This window comes from Manacus vitellinus, unplaced genomic scaffold (genome assembly GCF_001715985.3).
Source record: "Manacus vitellinus isolate BGI_N305 unplaced genomic scaffold, ASM171598v3 scaffold_44_pilon, whole genome shotgun sequence".
NCBI classification, from domain to species: Eukaryota; Metazoa; Chordata; class Aves; order Passeriformes; family Pipridae; genus Manacus; species Manacus vitellinus.
Window position 1 is genome coordinate 673,569 of NW_021940565.1, and position 14,465 is coordinate 688,033.

The 14,465-nt window shown below is 43.5% G+C and overlaps 1 protein-coding gene across 2 annotated transcripts in view; it reads left to right on the forward strand.

The window, feature by feature from the left end:
• RASAL2 (RAS protein activator like 2) overlaps window positions 1-14,465 on the forward strand; it is a 106,669-nt gene that overhangs the window by 24,798 nt on the left and 67,406 nt on the right. The window contains exon 3 of one of the 2 annotated variants that reach the window (XM_029962252.1): window positions 6,603-6,726. In XM_029962252.1, coding sequence (XP_029818112.1) covers window positions 6,603-6,726 — 124 coding nt within the window. Of the gene's footprint in view, window positions 1-6,602; window positions 6,727-14,465 lie in introns of those variants that run through there. The other variant, XM_029962251.1, reaches the window with a different exon arrangement.

Here is a 14,465-nt window from a genome sequence, read left to right on the forward strand (position 1 = left end):
TGCTGCTTTTAGTGGTGGTTAAAGCCACCACAGCTATGTAAACCTGCCTCCTTACATCACTGCAGGCACAAAGGTAGGGAAAAAGTGAAAGCTTTTTATATATCTGTAAATTTTAGCCTAATACCATAGTTTCTTGTATTTGGAGATGACCTGAATTTTTGTGTTTCTTCTTGATTCTGTTGAAGCCTGAGACCTGTTTTTGGTGTAGCACTAAATATTACTCAGCTGTTCTCAGGGTTATTTACAATTTATTTTACAATGAAATATTGCCTTTCATGGGGAGAGTAGGAGGAAATGGTTTAGAGGAGGACTTGATTTATTGGAAGGGAACAACATCAATGCTAATGTGTGGGAGAGGTGATCAAATGCAGTGAAAATGGAAGGCCCATTTAATGATATTTGCTTACTGTGTAATTCTTCTTCTAGTCTGACAGGACTGTCACCTAAGGAATTAAAGTATATACTGAGGGAACTTAAGGAGATGTGAGAATCATTCCTAAAACTGTGCTGTACAGGCACAGCTGGGCCAAAAGGATGCATCTCATTAAAGAAATGTAATTGAGAAAAACACTGGCTCCTATCACAAATAATTAACTGGAGGTGGTAATCATGCACTTAGGGGTTCTTAATTTCTCCTGCCACAGACAGTGAAAAGCATTTTGCTGGGAGTAAGATGAGTCTTTTGCTTAGATCCTGAGGAATAAATGTGGGAAGTTTGATATAGCACTGGTATGTTAAGGCATTATATACTATGTTTAAATACCACTCTGCTTTTTGTCAGAAGCTGAGGAAATTCAGTATCAGGCTACAGAGAGCCTGAGGTCTAAGTGCAGCAGTAACCCCAAGAAGTCAGGCAGTAGTGAAAATCTTTGCAGTGTGCTCTCAAAGGAGGCTTCCTGCCCTGTGACAGTGAGAAATAGCTTGTTTTGGGAAATGCTGCATGCAGATGGTCCAAGCAGACATGCCTTTGGTGCAGGTGTGGCTCCACATGCTGATAATGTGATTTGTTTCAGGAGCTTGTAGCTGGAGTCAGATTTGCCAGTCTGATTTTCAAGTAATTTGTAACTACTGTGAAGTGAAAGGAAAAAGGGAACTCCTTGCAGTCAGGTGTGCTCTGTAGGAAAATGAAGGGTTGGTTCAGTCTGGCTTGTGAGTCTGTACACAGGGCAGTGTACAGACAGCCCCTTACAGAAACACACAGTGTATACAAGTGCTAGTTAAGAGAGGGACACAGACCTGATACTCTGGATTTACACCTTCTTCTAGTTTTTCTGCAGTAGAAATATCCCTTTGCAGCTTTCATGAGGAAGGGAAGGGGAGGCAGCACAGTTAAATTTTTCTTGGCAAGTCATTCAGAGTTGAAAGAGGCTCCATGAAATGTGATCTAGAAGTGAGAGTGCACAAAGGCCTAAGGCAGCAGTGGGGAGAGATGCTTGTTAAGAGCATAATGATGGAAAAGTATGTAGGAGGGGAATCATAAAAAGCCCCTGGGTGGGACCACAGGTACAGGGAGCCTAAGGAACAGACCAGCTGAATGAGGAAGAGGGAGGTTACTTAAAGAAGAGAATTGAAGATTGTTTTTAGAGAAAAATTATTGTAAAGGTGATGCTGGAGGAGGTGTTTTGTTAAAACAAGGTGATAGGCAAGAGGAGCTGGAGAGGTTCCTGCTCTGAACATGATAATTGCTGATAGACTGAGTTGGTCAGGATATCTTTGGACTGCTGAAGAGGATCTTGGAGTCAATGTGAGGGACAGAATGCTGCCCATCAGTCGACTGGGAAGAAGGAGTTGATGTGACGAGCAGGGTGCCCTTGCAGCCCAGAGGGAGCACGTGCATCACTGCAAGGCTGACATAGAGGTGAAAGTCTGAAGCATCTCATTGTATTCTCTGTGCATCTGCTTTGTTACTTCATGGAATAAAAATCTAAGAAGTTTGGCCAGAGTGAAACTGGAAGGGAACAGAAATGTTTAAAGTTTATAGTACTTTGTAAAATCACTCTGCAAATCTGTGTGTCCAAGTCAGAAAGTAGGAAAACAGATGCAGAATGCAAACAGGTGAATGAAGGAGGTCTTAATGGTTTCAGGTATAATGCTAAGTTTGGTTTCTTGCAGTTAATGCTGCTAAAAATCTGTGCAATTCATAATGCTGTATTTTAAGAGGAAATAGTAAAGAACAGTACAGAAAGAAACAATGTAGTAAAGAAAACTCTTCTCTCATAGTATCCCACTGCTATGGATTTTTTTTCAAGGCAGTTTGAATGGAGTATGTGCAAGAGAGATTTTATGCTGTTCAAGAACAAGAGTAGGCTGGAAATCAGAGACATTTTGAAGTACAGCTTGATCCAAAAATATCTGTAATTACTTAGACAGAAATAGTCTGGCGGTATCACCTTGTGCAGCGTAGGAAAATATTAATTACTTGACACCTTGTCAACTTTATAAAATGACTGTAGGTGAGACTGAAGAATGAAAATTATTAATGAAAGGAAGAGATCAATGCCCAAAATGTAAGAACAAAGAAAATGAATCCCAGTAGGAACATGAGACACTATTTAGCAAATAAGGAGTCCTGAATGACAAGAGATCTGCAATTACTACAACACATCCTGGTGGGTTAATATTTAACATCATCTTCCAAGACAAGGAGAACAGGTCTAAGGTTGATGCATGTACAAGTCAGGTATTTCTAACACAAGGAAGATTTCCCCCTGTCAGGAAGGTGTAGATGTTTTCATACTGTCTGAAACCTGTTCCACTTGGGGAGGGAGCTGTGAGGGCAAGTAGAAGTGTCTGCAAAATCAGTGCCATTTAAACAGGGATTGGGGATGAGTTAGTGTTCATGAAGAGTTGTTTCAGATAGACAACACTGTGCACAGCACTTCTATGAGGGATGTGACAAATGGCTGCTTTTTAGGTAGTCTTTGTCAGTAACTTGGCTGTGGGTCCTGCAGGGTGTTGTCGTCGTGTGCTCGGTTGGAAATGAAGATGAACAACACTTTCCACTGCTTTAGACTCTTCCTTTTTCCTCCCTGCACCCAAACCTTGTGTTTCTTCTTGGATTTAGGGGTGATTTTAATCAAGGGCAAAGGACAACAAAGACCTACATTGGCTGTGACATGATCTGCTGCTTACTGGTGGTGACAGGGGCCAGCAGCAGGACGACTGGGATGGATTTTCCTACTCTTCCATCTCCTGTGGCTGACAACCAGTAGTGGTATGCCAGCAGTGATCCCAAGGGAAAACAGCAAGAGCAAACACTGATGTGTGGGGCCCCCAGGGGATGCTCTTCAGAAATGCCCACTGCCATTCTCTAAGGACTTGTCAAGTTGGGACCTCGCAGCAAATACCTTTTACCTGTAAACAGGAGTTTGTCAAACCCGAACCCAGTCATAAGAAAAGATTTGCTTCAATTCCCAAACAAATTTAATCATTTATTTTCCAAAAGCCCAGAGACATGTTTGCTATCAACGTTTTTAAGGTGGATTTCTACGTGAAAATTTTAGCCAGCTTCTGACTTTCTGGAGGAAGGTAAAAATTTAAATGAATTATTTAACTGTTTTGCTGATGTGATTCCTAACTTCCTGACTATTAGTTCAGAAAAGTCTGCAAGTTCTCAAGTTTTTGTCTTGAACCACTCTTTCAAATCTTGCAAATTGTTATCTGCAATGAAGAAACTCGTTTCCCTACTTTTTTTTTAAAGAGACTATCTCAGCTTGCCTTTAAGAGGCATTAAGTGCTTGTAAAGCTCTTACTCCTATTTCTTCTGAAATCTCCTTGTCATCAAATTACTAGAAATCCCCAATACAGGCTTTTTATACTTAAAAAAGCATGTTCAGTGTCAGGTGAGCTGGGATGCTGTCCAAGGGCTTACAGTCCAAGCTCTGAACCCATCGTTGATAAATTGTGGAATTTGTGAGGGAAACATAACCTGTGATGAAAATTGTTAAGATTAGCAAAATAATCAGTATTTGGACTGTCCTTATGTACCTTTTTGTCCCAGAGTTACCCTGCTCAGAGTCCAGCCCTGAACCAGCAACTTGAGCATGTCAGTTCAGGGTCAGACAATTCCCAGGTTGGTGAGCAAAGAACAGGATAACAAAGCTGGATGGGTTAAAAAAAAACCCTGCTAAAAGGCTGAATCACCATTAGAGTCCTGACTCTGCAGGACTGTGTCCTTCCCTTTGATCCTTTGCCGAATTTGCTGCACTGTCAGGGGCTAGAGGAGTGTTGGGAAGGTTGCAGATGGCTGGCTTAGTCTTTATGTGCTATTCATTTGTGCACTTCTTGTGTTTTGGTGCCTCCCAGTCCATGAATCTGTTTGCCTGACCACAGGCAAGCCAGCAGTTTATACACCTGTTTAAAACACGTCCAGCCCCCAGAGATGCAGAGCTGTTGATCCAGCTCATTTTGCATGTTCACAAAGCTGTATCTTTACAAGCAGGATGGTCTCACTCTAAGTGACAAATACTGGTCCTGTAATCGTGGAGTTAGTTTTTTGTCAGTATAGATTGAGACTATGGTTTTGGAGGAGCTTTACCTAAAATAACAAAGCATTTTTAAGTCAGACTTAAGAGGCTCAATCTCTGTCTTTGTGCTACCCTGTGGCAGTAAGTCAGCACATCCACCGTGTCCCCATGGATATCATTGCTGGCATCAGGGTGGTAGTAGTGGGTTTTTTTGTGTCAGTGGATTAAAAGAATGTTCCTGTCAACCCATATCTGAAAGCACACACAGGTACTGAAGAGGTGTGCTTGGAAAAAAAAAAGGGACTGTTCATTTCTTGGTGGAAAAAAAATCCAATAGCGGAAAAATCCATCACACAGGAGCTGTATTGGTCTGGAGCAAGCAGTTAGGGAAGGGTGCAGCAAGTTCACTGAGAGAGGAGGATCACAGCACACCTTAAAAGCATCCAGCAGGTACTGGTAATAACTGATGTGGAAACAGAGCTCGCAGCATCCCAAAAATGCTCTGAAGGAAACTGGGAGAGGCAGTGGACCAGAAGAGAGTTTAGAAGGGAATGAGGCTAAATGGAGCCTCCAGATGAGAACTGAAAATCTAATATGTGAACTTGATTGAAGGAATGTGGCATAAACTAACAAAATTAGTCTCTGTTTAACTTCCTAATGTGTTTTTGCCCAGAGATCGTGCAGCAAAGGAGCTGCTGTAAAAATCTACCAGCAAAGACAATAGTCTGAACAGAATAAGCACAAGGGCTTTGGGAAACTTGTTTTGAAAAATGACAAATAGACCAGCGTGGTAATAAATAGCGTTAAAAAATGACCTTAAGAGAATGCTAAGTGCTTAGAAGTCAGGAAATGCCAGAACTGGTTTGTGAGGGCCATTGTAGTGCAGCCTGTTCCTAAAATAGTGCAGTATCTCGTGCATCTTTCACAACCTTCAATGCAAATGAATGATATCTTTTTGTTTGCTATTAATACTGGTTTTTTTCAGAGATGGTGGACGATGTGAAAGGATAAGCAGCACAGGAAATGGGATGGGGGTTTCTATTCCTTTAGCTGCAAGCGGTCTGTGATGTGTCTATGTGAAAAGGAATCGCTGTAGTGCATGTATTGCAGTTGTACTGAGGTGTTTTGGGCCTCCATCCAGCCCCTGGATTCTACATCTCCCTCATCCCTGAGGTTTCTCCCAGCTGTTGAACATATGAGCTTAAGGTGGCCCTGCCAGCCTACAGGTTCCAGACATGGTAACAGACACCAGACTGTTGAGCTTTAGGGATAAACAGTTTATCTCCAAACAACGTTGTGGTGACAAATACAGGTGAGGAGCACAATTACCTGGCTGGTTACAGCAGTAACTCAGTGGCACAATTGTCCAGGTTAAAACAATTGCAAATCCAGTAAATCACCAATACTGAGCTCAGTTATTATCTGTTATTATCTGACCTTGCAAAGACCTGCAAAACCACGGTCATAACCACAAGGACCTTGGTAGGAAAAGGTTCTTCCCCCAGAGAGTGGTGGGGAACTGAACAGGCTCCCCAGGGCGGTGGTCACAGCATCAAGGCTGACAGAGCTCAAGGAACATTTGGATGATCCTCTCAGGCGCATGAGGTGACTCTTGGGGATGGGCCTGTGCCAGGGCTAAGAGTTGGACTTGATGATTCTTGTGAGTCCCTTCCAACTCAGGTTATTCTGTGACTGTGTCTTTGGAGGAGGCTTTCTGCAGCCGGGGCCTGTCTGTGCTGCACCGCTGGCCAGCAGGCAGCTCTTGGAAGTTTTGTTTTCCCAAAGTTTTGGATGTAGCCTTCTGCCTCTGCCTGACTTGCCCAGTGTGGAAGCAGGCAAGGCTGGGCTTGGCATTGGGAAAGCAGCCTCGAAAGGCAGGACTGCCTTGTTATTTGGATGGGTGGGCTGTGTTGTGACTGGATACCTGTGGAGTACAGGGTGCTGTACACCATGTGCTCCTCATCACTGCCACACTTTCCTGGGGAGCCTCTGGAATTCTGTCATAAGTCCAGAAACGCCAAACCGTGCCTGAGAATTACTGCCACGTGAGCAGAAAATGAAGTTCCTCATCAGGGTGGCGTGTTAACAGCGTGGCCCGGTGGCACACTGACAGCTGTTGGCATCGTTTTTCCGCAGGTGCCCACGGAAGGGATGCCGGAGCCGCAGGATCCTTCCCGCGGGCGCTGCCTGCGCCGGACGGTCAGCGTCCCCTCCGAGGGCCAGTTCCCCGAGTACCCGGCAGAGGGGGCCGCCCAACTAGGTAAGGAGAAACCAGACACGGAATTAATTGAGAGCTGCGAGTTGTGTCAGAGGGCACGTCAGCCTGGAGAGATGGGTACCACCGCCGGAGGGGGGAGGTCCTGCAACCCAGGCTTTGGGTGTAAATACCTCCGGCAAAATCACCTCCAAACAAACACCAGGATGTATCCAAACACCAGGGAGACTGTTATGGGATGCCAGAGAACCATGGCTGTCATTGCACTCAGGAAGCTTTGTGGCTGTGTTTTTAAACTTACTGGGCAGCCCTAGGGTTTGCTGGATGCAGGTCAGTGCACTGCAGTTTTTGCAGAGGGCTGTAAGTGGTTCCTGCTGGTTTAGAACTGTTAGGTGATTGTGTTTTACCTCACCTCTGGAATTTCCTTTGCTACGTATTTTCACAACAAGCACCGAATAACAGGTTTTTCTCTAACTTACCTCATGCCTGTTCAGGGTGCAGTTCCTAAAAGAACCAACCATCTGCCTGCTGTTGGCTATAATTATCCATGTTGAAATTTAAGGAAAGCAAAAGAAAGGGCAGGTATTAAAAATCAGAGAAAAAGGCTTCGTTGCAGTGGTTTCCCAAGTCCAGGTTTGGCCCAGTTCCCCCACTTTATTCCACCACACCTGTGGTTGCATAAAGAGCATCATTCCAGCTCTTTCCAGAAAAAAGGAAGAGGCAGCAACCACATACAAGTGAGCTCTTCTTTCTCTTCCCAACCTGTGCAAGAGGCTTTCCTTGGCATTGGCTGGTGAGAACTGGGAGCAGTTTTCCCTTAGTTCAGCTGTGAAAAATGTCATTCCTGGGAGAGAGTAAGCCATGAGGAAAAAACATGAATCTCTAAACATAAATCAGCCTTGATAATTGCTATTAAAGGTGAAGAGCAGGTAAGGTATCTTGCATTTCACAGCCTCAGCTGGGTTTTTTCCCAAGAATTTTATTCTGTGAGTATATTGCACATGAGTAAGTAAAATCTCACTCTTGTAGATAGTTAATTAACACATTGCAACCGTAGTACTTATTTATTTGTACTTGCCAGTAGCACTATGTAACTCTTACTTATTGGAGAAAGGCAGATAGGGTTCTTTTTGTTTTTCCTTTTGATTTCTTCGATTCCTGGGTTGGTAGTCTGAAAGGAAACAGGGCAAGTTGAGGATTTAGGAGGCAAAACTGCAGAATACTTTGGGATTAGTGACATAAATAGAACCCTGACTGGATTTGTTTGTGACATTTCAAATGCACCTCTAAATGCCATATGAACAAATATTCATTCTTGTTTGGAACTAAAATCAGTTTTAAGTATGTTCACTCAGTGTTATAAGCAAAGGACTTATTCCAGGTGTGTGGCTACTGAGATGAATGAGGAATTGTATTGCAACCAGCCTACTCTAGGCAATGAATATTATTTGCAGCTCCATAGGCTAGAAATGCCTTTAAAATCTAAGATTTCAATGCCTTCTTCTTCTTTACCACGTGCAGAAAACATGTAGAAGAATTTCTAGACTTCACTGAGCATCTCAGTAGCTGGAAATCCCAGTGTTCTGTTTTTAAATGGAACCTTGTAACATTCTTGTTCTCGAATGGCCACAGAGAATGGATGACTCTGCTATTTGGTGTCTGCCTTACTATGTATTTTGCTACAGTTTTAAATGCATGTGGCATCTTGTAGTGTGTTATTTGATGTTTGCCTGACAAAAATATATTAAAAGTACAAGAGTACGTGGTCTTCTCCATGTGAGAGCTGCAACTGCAGTGAATACAGATGTCACAAAGTGTGTAGCTAAAGCAAGTGGGCCTGCAGTGGGAGGGGGAACTTGAGCAATGCCCACACTGTGAGGATGGATGAGGGAGAGTGGGAGGGAAGGTTATATATAATCCCTGATTGCAGCACCCTGGGTAGTTCCCTTGTTTTCACCTCTTGGTTAAAAATGTCTCTTGTCACGATTACAGAATTCCTGCTAATGGAGAGAAGTGGGTTGATAGCAAGCAGTGGGAATAGCTTTGTGTCAAGATACTGAGCCAGAGGACACACTAATGGAGGGAACCATTGAACATCTTTATACAGGGAAAGAAACAGATGGTGGCAGCCAGAACATATCACAAGCAGTACAGATAACAACTGCACTAAAATAGCTTTGGAATGGACACCCAAAGCTGAAAGGCACAGCAGAGGCAGCTACAATATCTAGCAGAGAAATTGCTATGCAGGGCTGATAAGAATATTGAGCTCGTCCTAGGGAAGTGTGTGGATAACATGGCAACTGCAGGTGTTGCATCTTAGGATGATATCTGAAATTACTCCTTGCAGAAGAGCTCCTGAGGAATGGCTGTAGTGCAGAGGTGAAGGCATAGCAATGGCATTTGCTTTTTTCCCTATGTAAGGTTGCCATGTCTCTCTTGTGATTAATGGATACATTTATTAAAAATAAATAGAAGGAGGGGGGGAACCAGGCAGTGGGGCTCTTTTTCATCTGTAGCAATAAACTTGTGTGAGAATCTTTTTGTTAATGGAAAAACTGGAACAGCACATGTTCTTCAAGGGCTCTGCATAATCAGCAGCAGAACCCATTCTGCAAATTTCTGTGGCATTCTTTATAGCATTATGCACACATCCTTGCAGCACCATTCCTAGGAAGTGTGTGGGAGAGGAACTGCCCACGTTACAGCTGAGAAGCAGAAGGAGAAGATGTGTAACCCTCCAAAGGTCAGCATTAAGTCAAGTGTGCTTCACCCCAGGGCTGCTGAGCCCGTCCCTGCCGCCTCTCTCCTTTTCCACCCTGGCTGCAGGGTTGGCTCAGCTGCTGGGGAGGCAGCTGCTGAGCCACCACGGTTCACAGTCCCCTGTGCTAAGATAGGCACCAATTTCCACATACTTCAGTACAGTAAGCTGTAATTTGTGATGGTTCAGCAGCTGCCAGAAGAGCAGCTGAGCCATCCCTTCTGTGCAGGCAGAAGCCGCTGTGGTCACCCTCGGATGAGAGCCAGAGGGGCGGACACAGAGATGAAACACGGCATAGAGAGGGACTTGTTTAAACACTGAAAGCTAATAAGATCATTTAAAAACTAACTCCAGAGGCACTCAGCATCTACTGCTGGCTTAGGAGCTTTCCCTCTGCTTGCAGGCATTGGAGAGGCTGTTGCTAATGCTGGAATTCTTAATTCCTGTCTGGAAGGTGCACTGTACACAGAGTTGTGTCAGCAAGCCATCCGTTAAATATATGCCATGAAATTTCCTTGGTGCCTAATCCCTATCATTGTAGTAATACCTCTGTGAGTGAACAGGCACACTCTAAATATGTCATTTACTTGCTAGGATTTCATCTTGGCAGCACTTACTGAGAGGAGCTTCCAAGCTAAAAATGTAGCTGTAATTTCTCCCTAACTCCAGCTTGACAGTCTCTATCCTTCTTTCAAGTGTTATTTTCAATGGGCCAATTCTCTTATGAAGTGTGTTGCAGGCCCTGGAGACCAGCAAAGAAATGTCACAGGAAGAGGAACTCAAGCTGGTCCATCTCTGTTTGCCTCCATTTCTGCTTCAGATCCTGCTCTTATTTCTAACAGGTGTATTTTTTCCTGTTAGGGAGATTACATCCTTTAAAAGGATCATTGTTTGTAATAACATATTGGAATTAACCATTCATACGGTAAAAGCATGATTCAGATTTCCACCATTCATACTGTTAGACAGGCTAGTAACAGTTATCACTTCCTTTCCCGAAATAATCCTCTTCTCTCTTACTCTGCTTCCTTCTCACCACCTGCTCACAGTAAATGAGAGCTGTTAAAGAGAATACAGAGAAAAAGTTTGGATTCTGGCAGCTCTGTGGCATTAATAAGAGATTTTTTTTTTTTTTTTGCCTGCATGTGTGAAAATATCAGGAGGGATTGAAAGCGAGGAAAGGCTTTGTGTTTGGTCTTTGTTGGTTTTTTTTAAATGTTAAACTATTAGAAAAGAGCTTTGTGTTTGGTCTTTGTTGTTTTTTTTAAAATGTTAAACTATTAGAAAACCCTCTCTCAAGGAGAGGGTTTTTGAGATTCTCTGATTTTTAGAAAGGCTGGCGTCGATGCAAATAAATTTTCATTTTGTATTTTGGATACGAAGTCATCCAAGAAGAAAATGAAGACTGTTTCACTTGTTGAAACAAGTTAACCCTGTTTTTCCTCAGTCTGAACGTGAAGCTCTTTGAGATTGCTGAAAGCAGGTCGGGGGTGAAGATGCTCCTTGCAACCTTTAGTTTTGCCCTCACCTTGAGTCACTGGCATTGAGAATGAAGCACTGATCTGTTCTGATGCCAGGCCCAAACTGCATTGTTACCAGGTGAGCAGTTAGCTGGGCAGAAATCCTGCCTCTCTGTAGTTCTGAAAGTCCAGAGGCTTGGAAATGGAGTGAGCAGATCAGTTCAGCAGCATCTGGTTTCATTGCTGCCTGGTGTGTATCCCTTAGAACAGCTCCTGCAAGCCTCTGCTGAGCCCTCCTCCTGGGGAGGATTGCTCCAAGAAAACACCCAGCCAGTTCTCTTCCTTCAGGTGAAAACTTGGCAGGAGAGAACAGACAGGAGCTACAAAGATTTCTAGGGTGATTTCAGTAACTGCTGGTTTTGAGACAAAGTTGTTTACAACTGAAACAATCAAAGCTGAGCTTTGCTTTCTTTATATTCCAGCTGGAATGACTATTGGTGATGAAAGAATAAATAGATTTACTCTGTGCTTACCACATAATTATGATCCTTGTGCACTACGTTTTAGGATTAATACCTGGAAAGGGTTACTGCTTTTAGAGGAGGGGAGAGGAAGACAGTCTGTTTTAGAAAAAAGAGAGATTGTTTGTGACCTGGTCAGTGGAAGAATCTGCAATGCACAGATTTTTACAGATTCAGTAAAGATTTACTTAGGCAATATGCAGGAATTTGAAATAATGGAAATCCTGTAACTTCTAACAAAACTATGCTGACAAAGAGATCTGTCCTTCACCTTCCACCACTCAACTTTGCCTACAAAGAATACCTGTTAGAAAGTAGGGATGAAAAAATGTACTTTACAGCTCCCTGTATCTCAGCTGTAGAGATTTATGAGTTGTCTTGATGAAGTAATTTTCCCAACAGCACTGCCTGCTTCTTCACCGTGCTGCCATATGCAAAATATCCATCTCCTGTCAACTGTTATGCATGGCAGGGATACAAAACAGGGCTTTGGGTTTAGCCCTCAAATTGAGGGGTGTGTTTAGCAGTATCTCTGGCAGGAAGATGGATTCAGATGTGCTGACTTGACTTGTTTGCAGCTCGCTGGGTTTGCCCGATCTGGGCTTGCACGAGCGTGTTTGTGTGTGCTCGTGAGGGAGCTGCACATCCTCCCCTGTGCAAGCCCAGGATCTGAAGGACCAGCTGCATTTACTGCCAGTTCCCTTGATTGTGTAATTTAGCAACCCCCAGTGAGTGACTGGGGACTTTTTTTTTTTTTCTTTTTGACCTGTGCTTTGTACCAAAAATCTCAATTAAATGTCCCCAGCAGCTGAAAGGTGATACTTTAATGAGGTTGGTACAGAAAGAACCGTCCTGCACCTCCAGGGTATGATGTCTGTGGTGTTTCCATGGGCTCCAGGTGGTCCTGGGCATGTGGAGCCCCACGGCTCTGTTCTCTGCTTCCCTTCAACCTGGACCTGCCAGTGTTGCCAAACCCATATGCGTGGGAGCCTTCAGTGAGCCAGGATCTGAAGCCTTTGGCTCATGTAATTACCCAAACAGAGTTTGCTAAACACTCCATCCTTTGCCTGCTTCACTCTCTAGTGCCTTGGGTCACAATCTCCTAGTGCTGTCACTTGGGAATAATTAATAGGGAGTGTGGCTATGCCACGATCAGTTGAAACTCCAAAACTTTAAGTCTTCAGATGACATTGTTTACCCATCATGTTCCATCCCAAAATGCAAATACATGCAAGCCACGAGCTGCCTTTTAAAAAACCTCCTGTGAAATCCAGCTGCTCTTGGGCTACTGTGTGAAAAGTGTCCTGCTATCTTCTGCATCCACAAAAGAGGTTAGGAAACTTTGGGAAAAGCCCTGAAGTAATGTGAAATTTGGACAATGTACAGTGCAATTCGCCTGCCTTGGAAGGATGAAGAGTTTAGACAACTCGGCTTGAAATTAAAACTGACTCCAGGGAGGCTGGATGTAACAAACAGGATGCCTGGATCTCAGTGACATTCCCCTGGGCAATGGGAGTTATTTGTATACAGAAAATTGCCAAGCTGCTATCTTTCTTCTTCTATAACACAAGCGAAGCCAAAGAATGTTGGTTTGTTCTGAGGGCTGCTGAAATTTTATTCCCTTGCACACAGATCATCTGTGCTGAAAGCCAACTTTCATCACGGAGCAAATTTTATCTGTTTAGAATCTTAAACCTTTTTAGGGCAGAGATTTAACATGGGTATGAACACATAATCTTAACTTTCTAATATCGACACATAATCCATTAGGGCCTTTTTTTTTTTCCCCCTTGGAAATGTATGTTACATCCCTGCCCACTACTTCCAGAGCACACAAAAAAAAATCACTTTAGAGATGTTAAAATTTTGTGATGTGAGCATCAAGAACACTTTGTAAGGAGAGCATGTTGTGCAATGTAGTAATTGCTAAGACCTGGTGGCTCTTGGGCCATTTGGGGCAGATTTGTTGCCTGTGTTCTAACCAAACCTCAGTTTATTTTGAAGGAAGCTATAATTTTCCTTCTTTTTCTCAAGAACAGCAGTAAAAAGTTATTCAATTAATTCTTTAGAGAGATCTACCTTAAATCATGCATGAACTCACTGTGGATTGTTCAGTTTTGTAGCTTCTCTTTTATAGTTGTTTGATCTTGTGGCAAAAAGTAATTACACTTCAGCCAACCATGTATACTTGCCTTTTTTCCTTCAGTAACAACTGGCTTACCACTTAATGGAAAATTAGCCTTCCTTCCTGCAGCCTGAATTTCCTTATCTTGTCTAGAGTTAATTTGAACTGTTGAACTAAATTTAAAAGTCCTGATCTAATTAAATCTGGTTCAGGCTTCGGTATGAGTTGCTGATCAATTTATTGCTTTAGTATAAATTGATACTCGACAATGCAAATATTTATGAGATTGGATTAGGTGCCTCTAGTTTGAAGTTAGTATGAAATGAAATACAGAAAGTTTTCTCTGCTGTGCACAGGGATGTGCACACTCCTGTCTCCCAGCTCTCCCAGCCCCCTTGGTGCTGGTTCTGTTCCTTGCCAGGTGGATCGATTTGACTCCACGCAGCGGGATCGTGTTCACAGACATTTGGCCTTGGTGGGTTGGCTTTGAATCTGACCTGGTGGATGTTCCAAATTACCCCTGGTAGCAGCCCCGAGTTAGAGGGTGTGCTGTGAAGCTGCTCTCTGTGTTAGCTTTGATCTAATGCACTCACAGGAGGAGAGGAGCCACCCCACAGGCACGTACTGGGTGTTTTCCTGACCTGCCACCCTTTTGTCACAGATGCCTATTTTGTAGCAGGAGGGGAGGAGAGAGTTAGACCCGTGATTTTTATCTGCAGAACGGACAAAAACGTTTCAGCAGCACAGCAGAGAGATAATTTACTTAAAGGAAAAATACTGAAGCCACAGAGGAAAACTGGGCTGTTGAACTCTGCTGCAGTTCAGCAGGAACTCTCCTACCAGGCACCTCTGTGTCGCAGGCAAATCCCTGATTCCCAAAAGCAGCCTTGGAGACGGAGAGGACCGTGTGTTCTAGC